Source organism: Cydia strobilella, chromosome 10 (assembly GCF_947568885.1).
Source record: "Cydia strobilella chromosome 10, ilCydStro3.1, whole genome shotgun sequence".
Taxonomy (NCBI): domain Eukaryota; kingdom Metazoa; phylum Arthropoda; class Insecta; order Lepidoptera; family Tortricidae; genus Cydia; species Cydia strobilella.
This window is the reverse complement of record NC_086050.1, coordinates 7,659,930-7,672,926: the sequence shown is the minus strand read 5'-3', so window position 1 is coordinate 7,672,926 and position 12,997 is coordinate 7,659,930. Positions and strand designations below refer to the sequence as shown.

Genomic DNA, 12,997 nt, shown 5'->3' with positions numbered 1-12,997 from the left:
GATCAATTCAGTTATTATTTATATCATCTGTTAGAGATTCCGCTGCTGAATTTCAGATAGTTTCAGCTCATGTGTAGTGCGTCTTTTATGATCGTGTGTTAAACATTGGCAGGTGACAATGAATAATTATCTATTTCGCAGCATTATTTTATTTTATTTATACAGGTAAATATACACAATATCTAGACTTACAACTTAATACATTTATCTCTTTTGGTAATATCATGGTTTCAGCTAATCATGAAAATTGCAAGTGGGTGACGATGAGGGTATTAATACTATATCTATTTCTTATAAATCTAATGTTTATTATTGAATTGTATATTGTCAGAAAAACAAAGAGGCAAACATCAATAAAACAAAAGTAGCGTCTGATTAAATCAAACAGCAAATATTTATGTGTAAAGAATATGTAATGAATGATAAAATAGTAATAATTGAAACTACACTTTTTTTCTTGATGCGTCAATACTTTATGAAAAAAAGAAATACTTTCTTATCACATTATTTATTTTTATCAAATTTGATGATTACTTAACCGATTGAATGTAGGTACATAAGACATCGCGTATTTATGAATGAAATGATTAAAATTGTGAGCCAATAAAAATTAACTAATCTCATACTCTTATTTTTATTTACGCAACTACAACAAGGTTTAAATGGGTGGGTAGGTAATAAGGCATGTGCATGAATAGATTAATTTAAATCATAAACATTACTTAAAACCTGAAAAGAAAAGGCTTATACCCTAATTTAAGTTAGTTTGTATTTTTTTTGTACCTACCGCTAAGTAGTATATTTAATATTATTTTAAGAGTAGGTATAATTATTGATAGTAGGATTTGCAAACATCGTTGGGCTATATCACAGGTTATGGTTGAGCAGATAATTGTACAAAGTTGTCGTGATATGAATATTAAAATATGTAAATCTTGTAGACGTCGTTAGATTATGTTGTTTATTGGTACGGGAATGGGCCTTTAACCATATATGCTAAAATTCAACACTACCTATTTAATTAAGTTTTGCTTGATTTCGGTACAAGGGTTGAGGATGGATTTGGGTATTTTTCTTTGAATCCCGGAGTGCTACTATCGGTGCTGTTTTTCTCAAACTATTCAACGTAAGTACAGACTTTTGTATCATACATATTTTCTTGCATTTGCTCATATCTTTATCTTCATATATACTAACCACATTAGGTACGGAAATGCATGAATAACTGCATTAATTAGTTTAAGATTTATACATGCTTTACATTAATGTTGTACATGTAAAAATTGCTTTTAACATTGACGCATGCAATCTAACAATGTTAGATTGGTGATGTCTTCGGTGATGGAACGCGTTTTAATCAAGGCCATGCTATTAATAAGGAAGATAACTTTAATAAAGATAACAACGAGTCAACAAGATACACTTCTTTATAATTAAAATGCACCAAAATGACCGTTACGCACTTGCCCAATAACGTGTGGATTAAAAGCATTATTGTAGCAGGATAATAAAAATATGAAGCTTCTTGGCATTCACCAAAAATTTCCAACCGCCATCAATTTATGTAGCGCCAGCGCTAAGCACAGTTAACGTTTGCACAATTATTATTAATGAACCGAATACATCGTATATACTCATAGTTATGTTCTAACTATTTCAGGTGTGCACTGCAAGACGGAGATACAAATTTCTTTACACCGCCGAATTCTACAATATTGCTGCTGAACAATCAAACGAATAAAGCGGAATCTTGCAGGATGTACGAAAACGACACCATAGTGGAGTGCGAATCTTGGGTATACAACACAAAGTATTACACCTCGTCCCGAGCCATCGAATGGGACTTCGTTTGCAGCCAGCGATGGATGGGAGCGTCTGCGCAGACAGCTTATATGTTCGGAGTCATCGTAGGCTCCCTTGTGCTCGGCAGGATGTGTGACAAATTCGGAAGAAAAGCAGTGTTCGTGGCTGCGGGAGTGTTGCAACTAGTCTTTGGGGCCGCAGTAGCATTTACAACACAATATTACACTTTTGTGGTTGTCAGATTCCTGTACGGTATCTTCGGGTCCGGATCTTACATAGCCGGATTTGTGCTAACCATGGAGCTAGTTGGACCATCTAAACGCACAATCTGCGGCGTAACTTTCCAAATAATGTTTGCAGTCGGCATAATGCTTCTGGCAGCTTGGGGATATCTTATTGACAACAGATTTTATTTACAAATCGTTTACGCGCTACATGCTGTCATTTTACTCCCACATTGGTTCTTGATGGATGAATCTCCTAGGTGGCTTTGGGCTCAGGGCCGCGCTCGTGAGTCAGTGGCTATCGTAGAGAAGGCGCTTAAAATTAACAGATCGATTGAAACTGTAGATACACCTCAGCTAGTGTCCCACTGCAAAGCCACGTGTGCCAAGTACACTGACGAACACTCAGCTGGGACCTCCGACTTGTTCAAGACTCCAAACATGCTAAAAAAATCTTTAATCATTTGTGGTTGCTGGTTCGCTAATTCCGTTGTGTATTATGGTCTCTCTCTAAATACCGGTAAACTGGAAGGCAACCCATATTTTATCACGTTCTTAATGGGAGTAGTAGAGTTGCCTAGTTATGTCATCATAGTGTACTTTTTGGATAGAGTCGGGCATAGAGCGCTTATTAGCACTATGATGTTACTAGGCGGAATTTCGTGCCTCGTCGTAGCCGCGCTGCCTCACGGATCTACGTCGACCACCGGTATCGTCATGGTGGGAAAATTGTTTATTTCTGGTTCATACTCCATAATTTATAAATACTCTGCTGAACTTTTCCCTACCGTGGTTCGGAGCTCCGGCGTAGGACTTGGCAGTATGTGCGCGAGTGTGTCAGGCGCCTTAACACCATTAATATCTTTACTCGACACTTTAAACCCGAAGATCCCAACTATCATATTTGGCTTTTTGGCCTTGCTTTCTGGAGCTTCTACATTCTTCTTGCCCGAAACTATCGGACGGAATCTGCCACAGTCGCTGGAGGACGGCGAGAAGTTCGGCGTTGGCGACACATGTTTCACAAATTGCAGCGGCAAGCGAATGAGCGAAGCTCCGATCGATTTACCAGAAACTATGGTTCCCCTAGAAGCTATTAAGAAGAACTAATAATTACAATCATAATCGATTAAATAACCTTGCCACAACGCTGTCTAGAAATTAGGCTAAGTTTAGATTGTAATTTTTTTATTGTCTTGGTTTCTTAGGTAGTACTTAGTACTTAACTACTAACTATTGTCTCTCCTTACGTATTTTTTAGGCAGAAGAGTTAGTTATAATATTTATAATTATAAGTAACTGACAGACTTTACAGTATCAAATACTACTTATGGGTGAAGTTTTTTTTACGTTTACTTCATTGTAGTCATTTTACATTAGAATTAGATATTATTATTATTAAATATCTAGTCAATGTTAAGATACTTTGTCGCTTATCTGACAGTAACAACGATTAAATCATGTTTGTGAAATCCGTTCATGTGGCAATGATAATAAATACTACTACAGTGCATTTATTTTAATCAAATGACTGGTTTAAAGAAAAGTTTAATAGCCCAGTGTAGTTTTAATTTGTTTCTACTATAACCTGGATCTCTGCAATTTATGTGCACAGTTTATATACAATTTAAAACTGTTATTCTCGCTCGTGTGTTCTTTTTATGTTACATTGTATTGTTATGTTTGTATGTAACCTTTAAGATTTTAATCTACCTGTATAGGGTACCTATCTTAACAAATAGGTAATTACCTAAATACGTCTCATATACATATACTTAACCAAATAATAAACTATTCATTAGATTTCCAAGATTCTCCACGTAATTATAAAACAGGTTGATGTGATTTGAGAAAACTATTGTGCCTACCTACCTGCTTTCCTTTATGTCGCTTTACGCCTTGGGGTGGCGTAAAGCGACATCTACCCAAGGACTGTTTCATCTTTAACGGCAACGGAGTCTAAAGTTGTATTGAGAATTCACCAGTAACATTTTGCTAACCCATACTAAACCAGTGGTTTACCTACGTGCTTAATAATATAATGATTGGCATAGGGGTAAATACTATAAGCAAAATATAGGTAAAAAAACATTCCAAGCCAAAGCCCCTCTTGTTTGTAGTAAAGTGTTCGGATAGACGATTCATATTTGAAATATTATGTATGATGTTAATGTTAGAAGAGAAATTTGATTAATTTTGTCCGCGTAGGTATAATTTAATTCATGAAGATTAAACAGTTCACAAAGAGAGTTCAGCATTTTTTTTTGCTTATATCAATAATAAAACCTACTTATAATATTTTATTCCCACTCATGTTCAAACAGAATAAACAGATAACAAAGTTGTATAATTAATAAAACTTTTAAGTAGGTACCTAAAACTAAGTAGGTAGATAATAGTCATTAAATGATAACAAATAACTCAATGTTCAGTGCCAGATTAAGCCAGCACGGGCCTGTAGGTAGCAAAGTAAGGTAAGTAGTGCCTACTCAGTACAGTACCTACCTCGTTGATATATAATAAGTACTTAGTAAGTACCTACACCTACCAACCTATCAGTGACGGGGCGTCAAACATGACGGTCAGGCAAGTCAGAGCTTCGTCTTCAACGCCTGTAGGTGTAGCTGTAGGAGAAGGTATGTACCGACTATATGTGACGTTTTCAACCAAAAGGTACCACATTGTCGCTTGTTGATAAGGTTGATTTCTAATTGAAGCTATATGGAAATAGCGCCTTACTGACAAGCGACAATAAGTACCCTTTTGGTTGAAAATGGCACATATTTTGTTTAACACCTGTATGTAATGAGCATGATTGCCATAAATAAATGAATAAAGGTTACTCAACAAGTTCATACTATGCTATGCAAGCCACTAATGACCGAGTTATTATGAGTGCCCCGCTACTGCGACTTACCGCATAAATAAGTACAAGAACACACGAAAACGCAAAGCTAGAAATAACATATATTAATTAAGACTTATCATACTTTTGATGAATATTACAAGAATGCGACTTATATAATATAATTAATTTATCTAATAAAATAATAATAATATAATAACAGAAAAACTTGGTAAAGATGCCAGAAGACGCTGTTCAAAGGAATTATAGGCACGGTGGAGTATATGATGCTAACAGTCACAGACAATGTTTTTATGGTGTGGATTGATATCCACAAATTATTAAAAGAGAGGTTCTGCTTGAAAATCCACAATCATTTAAAAGACTTACCATATCATGCATGACCGGATTTTTTCGTGTCCACGTGGTGTGCACACTTTAAATATAAGTGTAAACTTGTAAAGTAACACAGGAATCATGGAAGGTTCTTAAGAGATACCTACTTAAGTTAATAGTCAACTAATTATATTAGTTAAATAAAAAGCTTAAAAATTAATGCGATAAGCCACTCTCTATAAAAAAGCTACTTAACCAATTTTTTTAGGAGGTGTACACATGCGTGGTTTTACACATAATTTTTAAAAACTAGGCATTCTCACATTACCCGCAGTAGTAATTATGCAAGTGGCTGTGTACGTGCGTGAACACCTTACGTCCTATAAAACGAACGCAATGGTACACGAGTACAATACGCGAAACGCACACAAGCTCGTGGGTATTAGCCGCAAACTTGCGAAGTCGTCCAAGCTAACTCACGTGATGGGCCCAACGGTCTACAACAAGTTGCCAAGCATTGTCACTGAGGCTACAAGTCTGCATAGCTTTAAACGCCGTCTAAAACACTGGCTTATTGAGCGCTCGTTCTATAATTACAATGAATTTTTAATGTATAAGGGCAGCTAAATGCTGAATTTTATTATTTTTATATTGCTATTATGGATGTTATAATGATTTCAATGAATTTGTGACTTTACTATTTATATACTTAATGAATTATTGTAATTTTTAATGTAAGTTATTTTACTGTTATTTTAATATGATGTAACTTAATCGATGAACTTTACTGTATAGTAATTTGACGTTATTTAGCAACTGACTTGTAAATTGGCTTTATAAAATAAATGACTATGACTATGACTATCTAGGTCTGTAATTAATTTATATAACTCTAGTACATAAAACAAACGAAATAGAGCAAAAACAAGTTTTGTTTGAAAAACTTAAATCGCTGTATATTTTTTTTACTGTTGTATTTGAAGCTACATAAACTAATTACAGACCTAGATATATCTTATCCTATTTTAAGTACAAAGTTTCAGCGCAATCTAGCTAGTCGTTTTAAAATGAGAGCGTAACTACGTTTGTATGGAGAACCGAGCTTGCCTGGGACTCTTAAGATCATCGTATATACTATATACCTATACTTACTATAACGAGCAACATAACTAACCTGTATCATTTCAGTGATGAGGCTTTAATAGTAGTTTATGTGACTGCTACATAATGAAAGGCATTAAAAACCGAGTGTGGGTTTATGTAACGAACGAAGTGAGTTTCACAATAGAATCACACGAGCGTTTTAATGCCTAATTATGTACAGTTAGATACATACACTGCTTTATCTACACACATATTATAAACTTTCTATGATATATTTACTAACCTCATATTACAGCCGACATTGGGGCATAGTTGCTCTCTGGCGGAATTTGCGGATATGAGGTGGCGTCTCCGAAATATCTTTATCGGACATTTTACACGAAACTTTTGCTAGAGTTACTTTAAAAAGGCACGTATTTAACCGGTCAACTAATTAATCGGATTTAGAAAGCTTAAAAAAATAGAAATAGGTACTAAAATTAATACTTTGGCAACTAAATCGGAGCATCAAATTATTCCAATATGATTAGTATTTTAATGCCATTACAGCTTTTGTTTATTTAAAGGCAAGTACTAATTATTTATTTGGCAACTGAATTAGTATATTGGAGACTATTTGTGAAGCACATTTTAACAAGAAAACGACTGTCTATTAATTTAAAAATGAAGTTCTTTTAAAATTATTTAGATAGCAAATTAAGGTAAATGCATACTTAAAATTTGTATTTCGGCCATCATTACTTGAGCTGTCATTTTAATATAAAAAAGGATCCTAAAAAAGTTATTGTGGTCGTATAAACATTGAACCTATGGGTAGAAAACTTAAGGTGTTTGATTATGTCGTGGTTAAGATAATGTTTATGGAATAATAACGGAATGTTAAAGTGTGTACAAACATCACTTTTATAATTTTAGTAGGCGCACTGCGCCAAGACAGTTCCAAGCGCGTGAGATACGTAGACTATTAGGTAGAGTCGAGTTCATAAATATGTAGGTACCTTTACTCTTTTTACAAAAATGACAATTGATGCCGTCTTTTTCTTACTGTATCAATTAAAGCGGGAAGGATAGTGTGACTCATGCGCGAGATACTGTGTATTTGTTTTCTTTTTTTTTTGTAGGTGTAAGGATAAAAAAAAATCGGCACCAATTTCTTATTATTTCTACAAAAAGACAATAATATTTTTCAAATGTAATAAATGTAAACAGTAAAGTACGTAAAGTAGCACTTTTTAAGTAAGTAAGTGTATTAAAAATCGATTTACCTACTTAATGAAATACCTATGCTCGAAATATCAAATAAAAAACCTTATGAATCTTATGATCATTTAAACTATATAACACCCAATAAACGAATTACGTACATTCCTAAGATAAATTCTTAGGTCTTAGGTAACCTTAATAAAATCAAAGAGGATATAATATTATAGAGCGGTACTTTACTGTCATAGTAAATTTTGTAACCACAGTAAATTCACTGCCATCTATCGACACACTTTAAAACTAAAAATGAAGATTTATAAAAATACGATAAAATGTATTTAAATATGGATAAATGATTTTTTTTATTTGCATTAATTATTTTGACCCATGTTCTTTCACTGATAGGCGTTAAAATTGTTAAATAACAAACGAAACCGTCAACGCCTTCTATACGAGAGTAGGCCAAAGGTAGTAGCGACATCTGATCGAGAATAAAATTTTCGTGATTTTCGAGGCACGTTTTTTCCCTAGACTGTATCCATCTATTACGGAGTTATATATATCTATCTTTGATAAAATGTAAGTACCTAATCTTAATAAACTATGGTCTAAATACCCAATTTTGAAAAGTGTAATGGTCGTTATGCCTGAAATTTACCTAATGAACGAATTACCTGAATTTAATATGTCATTTTGTATTTGTACGTTCGCTTCGCTCTCTCGGTACTTACTTGAGTATTTAAGTCCCAGTTAATTATTACATGCTCCTCCTGGCCTCACTCACAATCACACCTAACAATCACGATATTACCTAACCTAACCCAGGACTTCAAATTTTTAAAATTTCATATTTACTCAGAAATATGAATATTTTAAATTTAGAGTTCCTTGAAAGATTTATGTGCGACGACGAGTGTACCGAGGAGAAACGTGTTAGTACTTATTACCCGAACCAAGTGCCAAAATAAATAGCGGAAGCCGCTCGACCCCAATTTCAAAGGAATACCGCAAATCGATGTACAGGTTAGCCGTTTGGCACACACATACTAAAGGCCAAAACAAAATTTTTGACCCGCAGTTCCTAAAAAAATTTCGCTGCCCCCCCGCAGCGAAATTTTGTAGCTGGAGGATACAACCTTGATATTTTGTGTCAATAACTAAACAAATTATACCAACTAATGAAAAAACGCAGTTAAAGGGTTAAAGAGGTATTTCCCGTTGGATATATGGATATTACGTATCATTTTATGATTAATATGTACCGTATCTGCAGTATAGTTCCATAAGTCTCGTGAAATAGGAACTGAAGTAGAACTGTGTCACTTTTTAAAATTGAAACATTTAAAAAAAATTGTTAATGATATTATTTTCAAAATTGCTTTCTTGGAGTTAGACATTAGGATATTACGTATCATTTGTGGTATATTGTACAAAAAAAAATCAGCCATATCGTGTCTGGAGGAGACCAAACTTGGTATGTTTCGAAAATTCTTTTTGTTTTAATTAAAAAAAAATGCCCGAAATGTAATGATGTGATATATTTTTAGAATCGCCTCAAAAAACCCTTTCGTATGATACTACATACCATAGGTTTGGAAATATTTTTTTTTCTATACAAAAAAAATAATGTTTTACCACTCCCCCGCAGCGAAATTTTTTTAGGAACTGCGGGTCAAAAATTTTGTTTTGGCCTCTAGTATGTGTGTGCCAAACGGCTAACCTGTACATCGATTTGCGGTATTTTTATACGAACGGGTTAGACTAAAAGTATGCTGATCTTCTCCACTATGACACACTGGCTGTTAATACAAAGGCGTTATAATTATGGTATCGTGTGAAACAAACGATGTAATATTTTACAAAAAATAAACCAATATTCAGTAAATTTTGCTGCTTCCGCAATTTAAATACTACTTGAAACGATGTGCTCAATATGATTACTTAGGTGTAAACAACTATATGACAACAAATATTAAAAATTATACATTTTACAATAATAGGTGCCAATTTATTATGTAGTCGCCAAACTATCAATTTAAGATCCCAATAATTATTTTATTGGCTTGAATTTGATGCCAGTTTTTTGAATAATATGATGCTTATATTTGGAGCTAATATAAATTTTTAGGCTCTAAAATATTAATGCACAGCCAAATTATATTATTATATGCCCAATGAAAGTTCCTGTTTAATATTTTAGTTGCCTGGTATATATGCCCTTTAAAAACAACAAAACAAATTATTTTTTACTTACAAAGTAATTAAAAGATAAACTCAAACGTCAACCGTCAAATGGCGGCAAAGAAAACTTTTTTCACGCATGTCACGCATCCGTAGTTTTTTTAAAATTCAGAGACAAACTAGAGAGGGGGTCGATTGCCATATCGTTCGATACCAACTAACAAGCGAGATTTGTCAAAATTGTATGCAAACAGTAACAAAATAGTATCTTAATGTTGGCCATTATTTACGGATTTTGAAGGCATCATAGAGGGTTTATGATATGTGTGTAGATAAACTTTCTTTTGTCAAAAAGTAATGGATTTCAATAAAGCTTTTTACCGCTTACTTTTTGTTTTATTAATTTGCAGCGGCTATTTGGCAACGGTATTGTATTATCACGTGGAAAATGTGATCACGAGAGGCGTATACTAGCTGGCGCGAGTTTCGGAGCGGGCGAAAAATAGAAATTTTCAATACTATTTTTTGTAAACGCGCTCGTCCGCTCCGTGCAACCGCGCCATCTAGCGGACGCCCTTACAATGTAATGCTAGAGGCATTATTTTTTTCGGATTAAGTCCATCTTTCCCACGATATTTTCCTATACCAAAACAAGAGCAATTGTTAAATATTACATAAATGAGATTTCCTGTAGGTAAGATGCAAGAAGTCAGGGGTAGGTACGAGTTTAAGTTAAAATTAAGGTTGGGGCTTGGGGTTTAAAATTAGAGATGCCACGAATACTTGGTACTTTGGCCTATTCAGCCACTTTGCCGAATATTCGGTATTCAGTCGAATCATCATCTTCCTCGCGTTATCCCGGCATTTTGCCACGGCTCATGGGAGCCTAAGGTCCGCTCGATAACTAATCCTAAGAATTGACGTAGGCACTAGTTTTTACGAAAGCGACTGCCATCTGACCTTCCAACCCAGAGGGGGAACTAGGCCTTGTTAGGATTAGTCCGGTTTCCTCACGATGTTTTCCTTCACCGAAAAGCGGCTGGTAAATATCAAATGATAAAAATATCATATAGTACATAAGTTCCGAAAGACTCATTGGTACGAGCCGGGGTTTGGACCCGCGACCTCCGGATTGAAAGTCGAACGCTCTTACCGCTAGGCCACCAGCGCTTCGGTATTCAGTCGAATTTTGCCTACTATTCGGCCGAATACCGAATATCTGTTTTGCACCTACCTAAAAAGAAAAATTACACAATAAAAATAACTAAAAACTAGGTATATTTAATATTTAAAATGTTTTGAGCATTTGTTGATTACAAAATATTTTATTTTTATCATGGGTCTGATTTCATTAACTACTTTCATTAAAACTCTCTATAACAAAAAATATATCTTAGCAAACGTTGCGCTTTGTTGGCGAATAGTTTTCATAATAATTGTGACTCAAAATGTTCGCATATCATGCCGAATATTCGGCGCTTCGGCAGAGAGAGGTTCCGAATATTCGGTATTCGGCCAAAACCACTATTCGGGACATCTCTACTTATTATGTCCGCCATTATTAGTATCAAACTCTAATAACACGCATTAATAAAGTTAATAGAAATGTTTTGTTCCTACCTACCTATTTTGTTCTATCTGAAGCTACGAGCAAAGCGAAGCGCAACCTACCTTTTCTCGAAGCGCTTCGTCGTTTTTTTGAACCCTCATGGGTTTGGATTGTACCAGATAAACAAATTTCTCGGGTTATGATGTCAATAGTGGACTTATTAAGCACAAACATTTTCAGTTGCATAGCTCTAATACTTTAGATTTTATTCGTATCTAAAAAAAACCGATTTCGTCACCGACTCACTTCCTGATCAAAACCTTTAGGGTAGGTACTTCCCGAAGTCCTAGAAATTTGGTATGTAAATAGTATTAGTACACAAACAACAACAAAATTAAAAAAACTTGAAATTTTTGCCCCTAATAAGGGGGTGGATAACCACATAAAGTGTAGACACGAAGTAATCCGATCATGCATGATATGGTAAATTTTCAAGAAGCAATTTTTTTGTAATAATATGTGGATATCATACTGCATTATAAGAGAATAATCGTAATAATCGTTGGGTTGTCTGTGACTTTTTGCATTATATTTTCCACCGTGCCTATATTCTTTTGAACAGCGTTTTCTGATAATCTTTACTCGCTTCCTGCTACAATGGCACAATTGTATTTATATTTTTACAAGCTGTTTTATGCACATTAGAATATTATATTATTAAAAAAAATATTTTTTTTGCAACTTTTCTATTTGTAGCAGTCAAGAAGACTTCTACTCCAAGCGCTGAAAATTGTGTTTGTGGGAGGTATTTTTTTGTCGAAAAGACAAATTTACCAAAGTTAAAAAAGCCTCAGAACTATCTCAAATTGAATACAATAAAAAAAATGTTTGCTATCATGAAAAGAGGACGTAATAAAGTATAATTTAGGTTATCTAATTAAAAATATAAAAACAATTTTGAACAGGAAAACTTGGTAAAGACTGCCAGAAGAAGATGTTCAAAGGAATATAGGCACGGTGGAGTATATGATGCTGAAAGTCACAGACAACTGAGACAACCTAACGTTATATTATGGTTGTATTTTTATGGTATGGTTTGATATCCACAAATTATTAAAAGAAAGGCGCTGCTTGAAATCCACATTCATTTAAAAGATTCACCATGTCACGCATGATCGGATTTTTTCGTATCCACACTTTATTTTGACTCAGGTGTAGTTTGTGGTTTCGTCTTGGCATTTTACATGACAGTTACTTCCAGATGGTATTAATATAAGGAATAAATGAACAAATTAGGTACAATCATTTATACCGGAAATTGATGTAATAATTATATTATAGGGTCTGTTTTAATAATATAAGTTACGCTGATGATATGGTGTTGCTGAGCCCATCGGTGGGCGGATTGAGGATCCTTTTGGACATTTGCGAATCGTACGCTCGCCATCACAATTTAAAATATAACGCACTCAAAAGTGAGTACATGGTGTTTAAAGCGGGAAACAAGTGCCCAGAGTATGTACCTCCCATTCACTTGAATGGTCAGGTACTGAAGAGGGTGACGACCTTCAAATACCTAGGGCATTTGGTAACCGAAGATCTGCGCGATGACGCAGACATAGAAAGGGAACGCAGAGCATTAGCGATGAGAGCTAATATGATAGCGCGCAGGTTTCACCGTTGTACAGCCCAAGTAAAAATAACTCTGTTCAGAGCGTACTGTACATCGCTGTATACCTGCAGCCTATGGAC

General features: G+C 34.6%; 2 protein-coding genes across 3 annotated transcripts in view; one reads left to right on the top strand and one right to left on the bottom strand.

The window, feature by feature from the left end:
* Window positions 1-12,997, bottom strand: part of LOC134744634 (ribosome production factor 2 homolog) — a 228,528-nt gene that overhangs the window by 39,962 nt on the left and 175,569 nt on the right. The window lies entirely within an intron of this gene.
* The window catches only part of LOC134744584 (organic cation transporter protein), a 29,033-nt gene that overhangs the window by 11,502 nt on the left and 4,534 nt on the right, over window positions 1-12,997 (top strand). The window contains exon 3 of one of the 2 annotated variants that reach the window (XM_063678442.1): window positions 1,661-3,994. The exons of the other annotated variant lie outside the window; for it this stretch is intronic. Coding sequence (XP_063534512.1) covers window positions 1,661-3,137 — 1,477 coding nt within the window. The 3' untranslated portion in view covers window positions 3,138-3,994. Of the gene's footprint in view, window positions 1-1,660; window positions 3,995-12,997 lie in introns of those variants that run through there. 2 annotated transcript variants of the gene reach the window in all.